Genomic DNA, 13,794 nt, shown 5'->3' on the forward strand with positions numbered 1-13,794 from the left:
CTATTCACACTTTGATGAATTGCCAAAAGACACAGCTAGAATAAGAATTTTAGGCTGAAAGATATTACCAATGCAATTCCACCCTTTTTACCATTGTTTACATTTTTATATAAAAACTGATGGAGGGAGAATCACAGAACGGGTTGCAGATATTAAGAAGACAGTCACTGAGGCAGAATAAAGACAATCATACAACAGCTCGGTTATCAGGAAATGTAATCAATTACCCTCACACACAGTTCACATATAGCAGTATTTTGATGTTAGACAATTCTGTAATGTCACAGGCCTGCTGAGAACATTCATCTGGCATGTCTCTGGTCTAAGTTAAACTAATAAACAGTAAGTGCTCCACACAGAAACATGTAGGCCAACCAGTTTGCAAGGGATCTGTAGTTTCTTCTGACTGAGCAGCGGTATATCCCCACCACCCTCGCTGACATGGACTCAAATCTCACCCTTGCAAGCTGTAAACCCCACATGTCCCTTTCCCTCACTGAGGTATTGGATCTGCCATTTCAGTTTTTCGCCTAGGATTTTTTCTAGCAGTTAGTGTGGAGAGGGGGGTTATGGGGTCTTCCTTGGGCATACATCTATGCATTATTATACAAATGCATATAGGGGAAACACTGCATTTCCAATTGTTTAGACTTCCTTGCTGTCAGAGAACTTTATGAACCCCTTTGTCACTGTAGCCCAAGATGTCTCGTGCATCTGCAGTACGCTCTCCCCTTCTCACTGTGGAATAGAGTTCAGGTTCTCTTTGAGTCTGTGTGTCATGCTTGGGATCAGGTTGACATGGTCGTCTACGCAGCTGCCCACACAGTTCTCCATCAGGGCCCTCACGGCTGGCTCCTTGGCTCCAGAGTCCAACAGGTCCCTGGCCTTGTCATTGCAGTGCATGGTGCACCTGGTCAGCCGGTCCTGGGCATGGGGAGTCAGAAAAATAATCACAATCAAGTTACACATTCTCTGTATCGGCTGTCTCAAGATATTCAAGTTGTTATCAACTAAAACAAAAAATACTCACCTGAAATTTCTCCAGTTCATTGGTCACTAGTCCTTGGGCCTGAGCCAGAGGGGTGTGGCAGCGTTCAATACAATTGTGCACCTGTGACATGGAGTCTACGGAGCGCTCGCAGCACTCTGCACTGCACTTGAACATGAGACCCTTGGTACATTATGCACAAGAAAGATTTGAACTGGGCACCTGATAAGCCCAAGTGTTGACAATTACAGGTTGCAAATGATGTACGCATGGAGAAAGAGAGGGTGATTTGTAGATAATGCACTGCACAATATACTGGATTATATTGGATGTATTGAACATAGCTGAAATTGCATTTACATGACCACTTACTTGCATCTTGCGAATGTGGTACCGTTCTAAACTTTGAACCATATCCTCTATGGTTTTCAGTACACGAGCTTGATGTGCCTCTGCCATCTCAAATGTTGCTCTCAGTAGTGACTATTTCAACTGAACTGTTAGAAGATAACGTTTAGCTACGATGCACAGCTGAATAACAGCCACACCAATTACATACAGTGTGTTATTGCAAGATTAGAAGCCTTGTTACATTAATGTTTCAACATAAGGTCACCTCCGTGAATGCATGCTTCTTCGTTCTAATATAAACAACGTCACATCCACTCCAGCTTCCGGAATTAGCTTGGTAATTTCCGGTTCCCAATATGGTATCGACGTAACCGAAGTCTCTGCTTTGAAGTCCAAACTTTAAATTTACAACACTGTGCGGGATCTACATTTGTTTCTCAGCGACTTATTTGACCACATTACGAGTTAGATAAGTAAATAGCTTGCTTCGTTTTAAAAATCATTTGTAAACTCGTAGCTAGTAAAACTTGATTGTGAACTCCTTGAGAAGTCTTCACCTCTACTGACATTTGAAATGGTGAGCAGTGTACACTTATCAGTAATCAGACCTTTTTAATTGTCTGATTTTAGCCAAATAACTAAGAGGGTTGATATCATTTATGTTTTTAAGATATCAAACAGTAATACAAAAAATGCCAATCACAATGAAAGACTGCTCCTCAAAAGATCAAGTGTGCTGCTCTTTGACCCAGAGAGATTAACACACTGATAGTACACATGTCACCACCAACAGCTGTCTGTCCTTGATTGACCCAGCAATTCACACAATCATATTAAAGTGACATGTTTCTGACTACTGATCAGGTGTGAATGTGTAGCCTATGTTATTTTTGTAATTGAAAATTGTATTTTTTTTTAAATCTCTACTCAGATAACCTTTCTTGGAAGGAATTGAATACCCATGATGATTTCAAGGACCATGTCAATCAGGGCACTCCTGTTCTTGGGGCTCTTTCAAGCTGGACAGAGGGGTCTAGCCTCAGCTCCAGAAGTCAAAGATCCACCCAAGAGGATAGGTAAACCAATCTTAGTCCAGACTCCACATTCCATTGTCAATGGCACCCAGTGTTGTGTGGCTACGCAGTAGTACATCAGTTCTGCATAGGAGTGTTCACAAATCTCCATGAATTTAGTTATATTGGCCCAGAGAGCATTTCTATTTCACATTACACAGATTTACATGACACACATGCTTTCACTTATGAATTGTTCATTTTACTCCCCTTGGACTTCTAATGACATTGCGGTTTTATTCTATGAACAGCTGTGGTTGGAGCGGGCATCGGTGGCACAGCAACAGCTTACTTCCTGAGACAGGAGTTTGGGGCAGCGGTGAAGATCGATGTGTTTGAGCCAGGCACTGTGGGGGGGCGACTGGCCACCCACAACATGGGGGACTATGAGTACGAGACGGGGGGCGCAGTTATCCACCCTCTAAATCTGCACATGAAGCACTTCCTTGAAAGACTAGGTGAGACATGTTGGCTTGTGAGATATACACTTGCTTGTTCCTGAATGAGTGCAGTACACATGCACAGACAGTCTAATGACACACATCTTTATTTCTCCCCTGTTTCTCTTAGGCCTTTCCCAGAGGCGAGATGTCCCTGGAAAAATGGCCATCTTCAATGGAAAAGAGCTTATCTTTGAAGAGAGTGACTGGTTTATTGTGAACTTCCTGCGCCTGCTTTGGCGGTACGGGTTCAACTTCCTGCGGATGCAGATGTGGGTGGAAAGTGTTCTTGATAAGTTCATGAGGTGAGACTTTAGTTTCTGCTACCTGTCTATTTACAACTCAACAGTCAAAACATTTGAAAATCATTAATGAGAGAAGAGTGCTAATTGTAGGTATGTGATGTTTTGGTTCTTGTTTTTCCAGAATCTACCAGTACCAGCAGTTTGGCTACTCCTTCACCAGTGTGGAGAAGCTCCTGCATGCAATGGGTGGTGATGATTTCCTCACACTAGCCAATCAGACACTGGAGGAGGCCATGTTGGGGGAGGGCTTTTCTCAGAGCTTCCTCAACGACGTTGTGGCACCTGTCACCCGTGTGAACTATGGCCAAAGTGTCCGCATCAATGGATTTGTGGGTAGGTTTTTAGGTAACAAAAAGAAATGCACACCAAAGTGGTGTGATAAGTGGTTCTGAGTGCTCTTATGTGGCCATCCAATCAAATGTTTTTTTATCTTGAAAACATAAGGAAACTGGCCTCCCAGGTGGCGCAGTGGTCTAGGGCACTGCATCGCAGCGCTAGCTGTGCCACCAGAGTCTCTGGGTTCGCACTCAGGCTCCTTCGCAGCCGGCCGCGACTGCGAAGGAGATCCTGAGGAGTTAAGAAGCAGTGCGGCTTGGTTGGGTTGTGTTTCAGAGGACGCAGGACTTTCGACCTTTGTCTCTCCCGAGCCCGTACGGGAGTTGTAGCGATGAGACAAGATACTAATAATAATTGGATACTACGAAATTGGGGAGAAAAAGGGGCTAAAAGGAAAAAAAAGAAAACATAAGGAAACTGAACTAATCCTTGTGAAATGTGTGGTGTGATGTTGTCTCCAGGGGCGGTGTCTCTAGCAGGGGCAGACCCAGGCCTGTGGGCAGTGGACGGAGGTAATAAGAAGGTGTGCTCAGGACTCCTGTACCACAGCAAGGCCGAGCTCATCCCAGCACGAGTCACCACTATCGCTGTCAAGTTACGACCATCTAAAGCAGGTACATGCTCTCTGGGCCAATATAACTAAAGTGAGATCAATAAAAGACCATAGCTTTCACCTGGATTCACCTGGCCAGTCTATGTCATGGAAAGAGCAGTATGATCCCTTATTGATGTCACGTGTTAAATCCACATTCAGAGTGTGAATGGGCAAGACAAAATATTTAAATGCCTTTGAACGGGGTATGGTTGTAGGTGCCAGGTGCACCGGTTTCAAGAACTGAAACTCTGCTGGGTTTTTCACACCCAACAGTTTTCCTTGTATCGAGAATGGTCCACCACCCAAAGGACATCCAGCCAACTTGTCACAACTGTGGGAAGCATTGGAGTCAACTTGGGTCAGCACCCCTGTGGAATGCTTTGTACACCTTGTAGAGTCCATGCCCTGACAAATAGAGGCTGTTTTGAGGGCAAAGGGGGGTGCAATTGTGTGTGTGTGTGTATATATACACACAAATGCCTTAAGTAACTAACAGCACAGGTACTTAGTACATAAATCTGAAAGTTATATAAAATCTGTTCTGTAGCTGCTAAGGGTCTACTCAAATCAAATGTTATTTGTCACGTGTCGAATACAACCGGTGTAGACCTTAGTGGAATGCTTACTTACAAGTCCTTAACCAACAATCCCGTTTTAAGAGAAAGTAAGTGTTAAGTAAAAAATAGAGGCTATATACAGGGGGTACCGGTACAGAGTCAATGTGCGCTGCCACCAGTTAGTCCAGGTAATTGAGGTAATATGTACATGTAGGTAGAGTTAAAGTGACTGTGCATAGATAATAAACAGAGAGTAGCAGCAGTGTAAAAGAAGGGGGGGGGGGGGGGGCAATGTAAACAGTCTGGGTAACCATTTGGTTAGATGTTCAGGGGTCTTATGGCTTGGGGGTAGAAGCTGTTAAGAAGCCTTTTGGACCTAGACTTGGTGCTCCGGTACCGCTTGCCGTGCTGTAGCAGAGAGAACAGTCTATGACTAGGGTGGCTGGGGTCTTTGACACTACCCTCTGTAGTGCCTTGCGGTCGGAGGCCGAGCAGTTGCCATACCAGGCAGTGATGCAACCAGGATGCTCTCAATGGTGCAGCTGTAGAACTTTTTGAGGATCTGAGGACCCATGCCAAATCTTTTCAGTCTCTCTTTCCTGTTCACAGGTATCACAGCCAGTCTTTATGAGGTAAACTATGTTGGGGACTCTGGCTCTGCCCATTCCCTGTATGACATAGTGATTGTGGCCACACCACTCCATCAGGGAAAGTCTGACATCACATTTGCAGGCTTCTCCCCGCCCATCCCCTCCCAATACCCTGGGCGCTACCACCAGACTGTCACCACCCTGGTCCACGGCCTCCTCAATGTGTCCTACCTGGGGACCTCTGAGAAGCCCTCTACCTTCAGTGTGTCAGACGTTCTCACCACAGACACCAAGGGCTCCATCATCAACAGCCTGAGCTCTATTGACCCTGTTCACATCCCACCAAGCTACTCACGCCCGCCAGCCAGCGAGAGCAAGGTGTGGAAGGTGTTTTCTCCTCAGCCTCTGTCCCAGGAGCAGCTCCGGGACATGTTCCTATCATGGGACTCCACCTCAGAAACTAAGTGGCTGGCGTACCCCGCTTATAATCCACCTCACCGTAGGACCCCTCCGTTCATCCTCCATGAGCGCCTCTACTACCTGAACGCTGTGGAGTGGGCAGCCAGCGCCATGGAGATGAGCGCCATCTCAGCCAGGAACCTGGCACTGTTGGCACATCACCGCTGGAACTCCCAGGTGGGCAGAGTCGACCAGGAGGACCTCCACACACGTCTGAGAGGAGAGCTTTGAAAAGGGAGGGAGGGAGGGACAACAGAGGTGGAGAAAAGTAATAATATAAAGCAATAATATCAGTCAGATATTTCACACTAAAACACTCCTGCGTACGTGAACAGTAGTATTGGGTGTTCTGCCCAATTATGAAGCTATATCCATTGACCCACTATATTGATATATTTTGATTTGAAAAATTCAACTGAAATAATATCAACTGCAACATTAGCACAATTTTCATCAGATATTCTTATACTGTGCTGAATAGAATGATCACTGTGACAATAGCAAGCTATGCTATACTGCAGGGTAAAAGTACAATTATTGTTTAATACATGCATACATTGGGTTTTCACATATATAGCTGCAATAGATGGTGTTGCTAACTTTCTGCGTTTCTAAATGTGTCAAAAACATCTGGATAATGTACCCTGTGGCTCCTCTCGACCCATGTATGTCTTCATGCTGCGTCTCAAGCTCTCTACCTCTGGCGTAGTGTTGAAAAGGTTGTAAAGCAAATTGGTTGGTGAAAATGTAAGCGGTTGTGCAATTGAATAGTTCTTGCAAGAAAAATTGGCCAACAGATAATTGCTAAGTTTTTGGTGTTATACAATTATGAATACACCGCTATTCGCACTGATCATTTGATGTCATTGGAAAATGTACTGTAGTCTATTTACATATTTCTAAATGGTGCCTTTTTAAAAATTTACTAAGCAATGGTTTTTATATCTGGGAATCCTCCTTTCTACTTTCAGAAAATATTTAGTCTCTCTTGTCTCTTTTGGTATGTTTATGGCATCTATGTGATGAGCAAATTGTGCCATGAAACTAGTCTTCCATTGTGACCAAAGTGAAATATAAGAACACAAAGTACATCTATTTTACTGTGAGTGACAAGTATCCTTCATAAAATATTGTCTTCTATTCTGGGAGGTTAATTTCATGTGTCTCTGTAATTTGTCTAGAATGACTCTGAAAATAATCGTTGTTGGTTTAGCCTTTCTAACAGACTTTTTGAGGTTTTTAGGGTTTCTGTGCGTTTGATAATGTGTTAGATACTGTACAACCATAGAAAATGGTGCACTTTGATATATAGAATAATATGACTAATATTACAGCAAAATTCCCATACGTTTAGACATGAACTATATTGATTGAAGAGGGACAGTATTTTGAATTCAGCTGATTTGACTCCCAAATGTTGGCACAGAAATGCAAGCTTTTGTAATCACATTTGAAATCAGTTTGTAATTGTGATGTGTTTTATGCTCTATTTGACATGGTCTTCTATGGATTTCCAGGAAAAATTAAATGACTTCAATCTTGTTTTGTCCATTTTTTTTTTTTTTTTTTGTAAATAGGAGACTTGAAATCAATGTTTACATTCAGAATAAAGAGATAACACACTGAAGTGATGAATGTCATCTTTAATTAAACGATACATGCTCTGCCAGGCCCCAAAGGTGCAAATAGCCACATGTTCTTCAACAAACTGGACTTTGAAAGCCCAAACCACATTTTCTTATTTGCAGATAACGACATTTGCCCTGTGCTGTGGAGTAGTTCCACTACATGTAGTTCAATTAGTAATTTAACTACATTCTGCATTAGCTTGGCAGTAGTTAACTAAATTAAAATCAACGTAGTGTTTTTGGTAGTAGAACTACTTCAACTACCCATTAAATCTAAGTCAACACACACTCACTCTGGTTGTCACACTGATCTCATTGCATTGTTAACATTGACTCCAGAGTGATGTGTTCTTGAAGTCATGTTTCATAATGTTGTATTATATGACATTAAAGATTTAAGATCTCATTTTTCATGAGGTAGTTTTGATGTAGTGAAATACTTTATTAAAAGTAACCATTTCTCAAGGGTAGCTTTTACCTTCCAGTGTGAAGTAATTGGTAGCCTTGTAAACTATGTTTTGGAAGTTGCTTTATATTTTGAAATTGGTCACTAAAAGTAAACATGACATTGCTACATAACAAAACTATTGAAAAAAGGTACAGTAGCAATGATATTGTGAGAGATTATTGAGGGGTTCAAATGTCATACAGATGTCATTCACTGTTCCCAAACAAATTAGAATTAAAACAGAATGCTATGTACCAAAAATGATATCAGGTCTGTGCACAATGGATGAATTGTGTCTCTGAGGTGGTCTGTACCCCACATCAGAACACAGTGTCAATGATACACAATAAAAATATATATTTTTATTCCAGAAAGGAAATTGTTTGCTTTTGACAACATGGACAGACCGTCCTACAAACACCCTCCCCTTCCAATCACACACCAGCACCCCAAATAAAGGGGCATCTGACAGAGGAGCTGACAATGGGTGGCATTCACACCCTGAATAATGACACGTCTGTTGTGTTGTGGCCGGGATATGCCACCCAGATGCCCACAGGTAGGGAGGGACAATGGTACCACAGCCGCCTGTCCATGCAAAGCATGTGATGAGAGAGACAGTATAAAAGGGCCACTGGCCGACAAAAAAACAATACCCAATTTGGACTGACCCTATAACACCTACTATAACCAACCACGGAGCCAAGATGAGAGTCGAGGTGCCCATATTCCTCTTTCTGGCCGCAACAGGATTCCATACTGGTATGATAATTGTGTGGTTTATATTCTTAATTTCATAACATGTCCAATATATGTGTTTAAATATCCCTAAGTTGTGTCATTTGATGAAGCATTGTACTGAGATGAATGCTGTTTCATGTTGTATTATGCAATGGTAATGTAAATAAGGCCTAAATAAGGCCTATAAATAAGCCTATTTTTATGTGATTGGGTTTCTATTGAATCCTTACATTTGATGGATAACATGGTATATAATCACATATAATTTGTGTTGGATAATATAATATAATAATATAATATTCAAATGTGATAAAAAAATTGCTTTGTGACATCCCCAGCTCTCGCTGCATCCCTGGAATGGGCAGAAAAAAAGGACACATTTGCAGAGGATGGTGAGGAAGCCCATTATGGATGATGACAATGAGGATGATGATGATGTTGAGTGCATTCCTGTCAACTCATATAGGTTTTTGACTTTTTCCAGTGGGGCTGGAGCAGCTAAGTGACCTGCAAAGGAGAGGTACAATGATCCATATCTCAGAGATAAAGGAGCTTCTGCTCCATGCAGAGCAACTGCCTTATCGTTAACAACTGAAATGAATTTGACTATACTTCTCTCTCTGCATTAAGCAAAAATAATTTCCCTGCATTTCTCTGTCCTCAGATCCTGAGGAGTTCGAAGCAGCGCAAATGAATGGTAAGACAGTGACACAGGCAATGATTTAAGTCTATGACCTGTCTGAAATTGCCTCGCCATATAATTTGTATTCATTTGAATTAATACGATGAAGGAACAATCATATCCATATTTCCTTCCATCTACAGAGGATGCACATAGTGCAGATGTATGCTACTTGGGTAAGGGAATCCTACCCTTCTAAAAACAAATAAGAGGACATCAGAGCCATTATCTGTCTTTTTGTGCATTTGGCCTATTGATTGTGAAATAGTACGATTTGACCTCTTGTTTTCTTTTAACAAATGTTATTTTTCATATGTCTACTGTAGAGCCTGTTCAAGATGAAAATACTGGTAAGCACTGTAGTCTGCTGTATGCATATGCATACTTATTAATCAACCATATTTCTATTTTATTTTTCATCTTTAACTCTGCATTGTTGGAAAAGGACCCGCAAGCATTTCACTGTTAGTCTACACCTGTTGTTTGCGAAGCATGTGACAGATAAAATTTGATTTACCATACGATTTTGTAAATGTGTGCCGTGTCATAATTTATTTAATAAAAAAAAAATTACAGAGCAGAATTCCACTCAGGAGGAGGACATGGGTAAGAGCATGTGGCACATGTTATTACAAAACTCACAGGAAAAAAATGAGTTATTGATGGGCATGTGGTTTTTGCTTAGTTTGTTCAGATGACATAACTTTACTCCTGTCATTTTCCAGCAGACAGAGACAGAAACGTTGATGCAGACCATGAGGGTAAGGAAGGGTTGAATGCATGGTGTTCAAAGACACACTTGTAGATTATAAAAAGTATATATTTCAGATTCATGTAGGCATATGTATAAGCCTAACTCTCCCATTTTCCAACAGAGTCCGAGTCTGATGAGGATGTAGATGGCGAGTATTTACCTCTTAATCTTTAACAAAATAAATTACATGACCAAAAGTATGTGGACATCTGCTTGTCGAACATCTCATTCCAAAATCATGGGCTTTAATATGGAGTTGGTCCCCCCTTTGCTGCTATAACAGCCTCCTCTCTTCTGGGAAAGCTTTCCACTAGATGTTGGAACATTGCTGTGGGGACTTGCTTCCATTCAGCCACAAGAGCATTAGAGAGGTTGGGCTCGGATGTTGGGTGATTACGCCTGGCTCGCAGTCTACTTTCCAATTCATCACCAAAGGTGTTCGATGGGGTTGAGGTCAGGACTCTGTGCAGGCCAGTCAAGTTCTTCCACACCGATCTCGACAAACCATTTCTGTATGCACCTCGCTTTGTTCACTGGGAATTGTCATGCTGAAACAGGAAAGGGATTTCTCCAAACTGTTGCAGCAAAGTTGGAAGCACAAAATCGTCTAGAATGTCATTGAATGTTGTAGCGTTAAGATTTCCCTTTAATGGAACTAAGGGGCCTAGCCTGCCCCGAACCATGAAAAACAGCCCCAGACCATTATTCCTCCTCCACCAAACTATATAGTTGGCACTATACATTCGGACAGATAGCGTTCTCCTGGCATCCGCCAAACCCAGATTTGTCAGTCGGACTGCCAGATGGTGAAGCGTGAGAATGCATTTCCACTGCTCCAGAGTCCAATGACAGCGAGCTTTACACCATTCCAGCCGAAGCTTGGCATTGCGCATGGTGATCTTAGTCTTATGTGCGGCTACTCAGCCATGGAAACCCAGTTCATGAAGCTCCTGCTCAGTCAGATACTGACTGAACAGTTATTGTGCTGACGTTGCTTCCAGAGGCAGTTTGGAACTCGACAGTGAGTGTTGCAACCGAGGACAGACGATTTTTACGCTGTACCCACTTCAGCAGTCCCGTTCTGTGAGGCTGTGTGGCCTACCACTTCGCGTCTGAGCCATTGTTGCTCCTAGACGTATCCACTTCACAATAACAGAACTTACAGTTGACCGAGGCCTCTCTAGCAGGGCAGAGAATTTTACAAACTGACTTGTTGGAAAGGTGGTATCCTATGACGCTGCCACGTTGAAAGTCACTGAGCGCGGCAGTAAGGCAATTCTCCTGCCAGTGTTTGTTTATGGAGATTGCATGGCTGTGTGCTAATTTTAACACCTTTCAGCATTGGGTGTGGCTGAAATAGCCGAATCCACTAATGTGATGGGGTGTCTACATACTTTTGTATATAGTGCCTTCGGGAAAGTATTCAGACCCCTTTACTTTTTCTAAATGTGAATAAATCGTTTTTTTCCCACATCAATCTACACACAATACACCATAATAACGAAGCAAAAACATCACAATATTACATTTACATAAGTATTCACACCCTTTACTCAGTACTTTGTTGAAGCACGTTTGGCAGCGATTACAGCCTTGATTCTTCTTGGGTATGACGGTTCAAACTTAGCACACCTGTATTTGGGGAGTTTCTCCCATTAGTCTCTGCAGATCCTCTCAAGCTCTGTCAGGTTGGATGGGGAGTGTTGCTGCAGTTATTTTCAGGTCGCTCCAGAGCTGTTTGATCGGGTTCAATTCCGGACTCTGGCTGGGCCACTCAAGGACATTCAGAGACTTGTCCCGAAGCCACTGCTGCGTTATCTTGGCGGTGTGCTTAGGGTCGTTGTCCTGTTGGAAGGTGAACCTTCGCCCCAGTCTGAGGTCCTGAGCGCTCTGGAGCAGGTTTTCATCAAGGATCTCTCTGTACTTTGCTCCGTTCATCTTTGCATTGATCCTGACTAGTCTCCAAGTCCCTGCCGCTGAAAAACATCCCTACAGCATGATGCTGCCACCACCATGCTTCCCCGTAGGGATGGTGCCAGGTTTCCTCCAGCTCTAGGAAGAGTCTTGGTGGTTCCAAACTTATTTTTATTTGGTACCCTTCCCCAGATCTGTGCCTCAACACAATCCTGTCTCGGCGTTCTACGGACAATTCTTTCGATCTCATGGCTTGGTTTTTGCTCTAACATGCACTGTTAACTGTGGGATCTTATATAGACAGGTGTGTGCCTTTCTAAACCATGTTCAATCAATTGAATTTACCAAATCCAATCAAGTTGTTGAAACATCTCAAGGATGATCAATGGAAACAGGATGCACCTGAGCTCAATTTCGAAGCTCATAGCAAAGGGTCTGAATACTTATGTAAATATATATATATTTTTTTTTTACATTATGGGATATTGTGTGTAGATTGCTAAGGATTACATTTTTTATTTCATCAATTTTTTGAATAAGACGGTAATGTAACAAAATGTGGAAAAATTCAAGGGGTCTGAATACTTTCCAAAGGCACTGTATATAGTGTGTCATGTAAAAACACATATACCCTCATAACCTTGGGTTATAACCTTGGGTTACCTTTTTCCTCACAGGTATGAGTCTCATGTTTTCTCAAGTTACTCAGAGAAGATGATTATATCCAATGTAACACAAAATATCCACAACACATTTGAAACCAATACTAGCCAATCACTCACTGGTATTACATTTTGTGTTAAAAATACGATTTTAAAGTCTTCTGTCCCTTCCTAGAATACCTTGAAGCCGACGTTGAAGCCAATGAAATGGGCAATTTAGGTAGGATATATGACCGATATCTACTTGTTAGTACATGTCATAGTTTGAACAACTGACAATGTTTTTTTGAGACAAAGGTGATAATTTCCTAATTTGACCCCTCTAGTATCCATGTTCCATTAAAATGTGTGTGTGCCTGCATGTGTTTGCTCTAGCTGTTGAATATTTCCACTCATAAAATGTGAGGATGCTGGGGTTTAACTTGATTCAGAAAAGACTGTGTCCCAAGTGGGATGAAATAGACGGGTAAGGAATGAGATTCATCGGTTTACCCTCTACATTTCCGTCTGTTGAAACTGAAATCTTACAACACACAGTAAGCACAAATTTACCACAGTTGTATAATAGCACCTGGCAGTGAAAACATGTTTTTATTACACTCATGCAAACAAGTAATGACATCTTTGTTGTCCTAAAAACTGTGCTTTGTAGTGAGCACATCAACATCATATGTTGAATAATAGTTAACAAGCTACTTTTGCAAAAAGACAGTGAAAAAAGTGAACTATGCCAGACAGTCTGAGTCACTGTAAAAAATAGAAACGTTTTACACCGTTTGTCAAGCATTCTTTATATGGTCAAGATTTCCTCTCTGAGTTCATGGGGAAAACCACTTTATTAGTAGCCTCATGACCAAAACACTCCATGGAGAAACTGTCCTAGAACGAGTCACAAAATAAACTAGTTGAATTAGTTAAACTACAAGTGCTAGGTTTTACTGAAATCCAGGGCACTCTAAGACACCTATCCCCAGATGCTCATCTGTGCTTGATTAGTTCTGCATCATCTGCTGTGTCCTGGGTTATTTATGGACCAGAGATGCACCGTTCCTTTCCTAGCCTGTATGAGTCAACGAAGGCACATTTTGGACAAAATATAGGACCAAGGTGTGCATGTTCAGTCCATCTTAGGCTTTGGGTCTTGATCCTTGAAAATAAATGGTTATGTATTGTAATCATTCGTAACTACTTTCTCGATCATGGGGTTACCCTTTACATTCACTTTACTGGGCATAAAAGGAGCCCAAATGTTCTGTATCAATTACTTTTCA

General features: G+C 42.0%; 2 protein-coding genes across 3 annotated transcripts; one reads left to right on the forward strand and one right to left on the reverse strand.

Annotated features, from left to right (window-relative positions):
- Positions 1-81: 81 nt before the first annotated feature.
- On the reverse strand, positions 82-1,707 carry LOC109868073 (protein FAM136A-like). 2 transcript variants are annotated; one of them, XM_020457487.2, is made up of 3 exons: positions 1,361-1,707; positions 1,031-1,171; positions 82-924 (listed from the first exon to the last, which is right to left on the reverse strand). In XM_020457487.2, exons 1-3 carry the CDS (start codon positions 1,445-1,447, stop codon positions 736-738), a joined length of 417 nt encoding a protein of 138 aa, XP_020313076.1. In that variant the 5' UTR covers positions 1,448-1,707; the 3' UTR covers positions 82-735. The 2 variants fall into 2 exon arrangements, with proteins under 2 accessions (XP_020313076.1, XP_020313077.1); XM_020457488.2 differs by having other exon boundaries at positions 1,031-1,210; positions 1,361-1,477.
- On the forward strand, positions 1,663-7,236 carry pcyox1 (prenylcysteine oxidase 1). Its single transcript, XM_020457486.2, has 7 exons — positions 1,663-1,916; positions 2,271-2,415; positions 2,664-2,870; positions 2,983-3,157; positions 3,279-3,490; positions 3,955-4,107; positions 5,255-7,236. Exons 2-7 carry the CDS (start codon positions 2,301-2,303, stop codon positions 5,923-5,925), a joined length of 1,533 nt encoding a protein of 510 aa, XP_020313075.1. The 5' UTR covers positions 1,663-1,916; positions 2,271-2,300; the 3' UTR covers positions 5,926-7,236.
- The last annotated feature ends 6,558 nt before the right edge of the window (positions 7,237-13,794 follow it).

This window comes from Oncorhynchus kisutch, linkage group LG23 (assembly GCF_002021735.2).
Source record: "Oncorhynchus kisutch isolate 150728-3 linkage group LG23, Okis_V2, whole genome shotgun sequence".
NCBI classification, from domain to species: domain Eukaryota; kingdom Metazoa; phylum Chordata; class Actinopteri; order Salmoniformes; family Salmonidae; genus Oncorhynchus; species Oncorhynchus kisutch.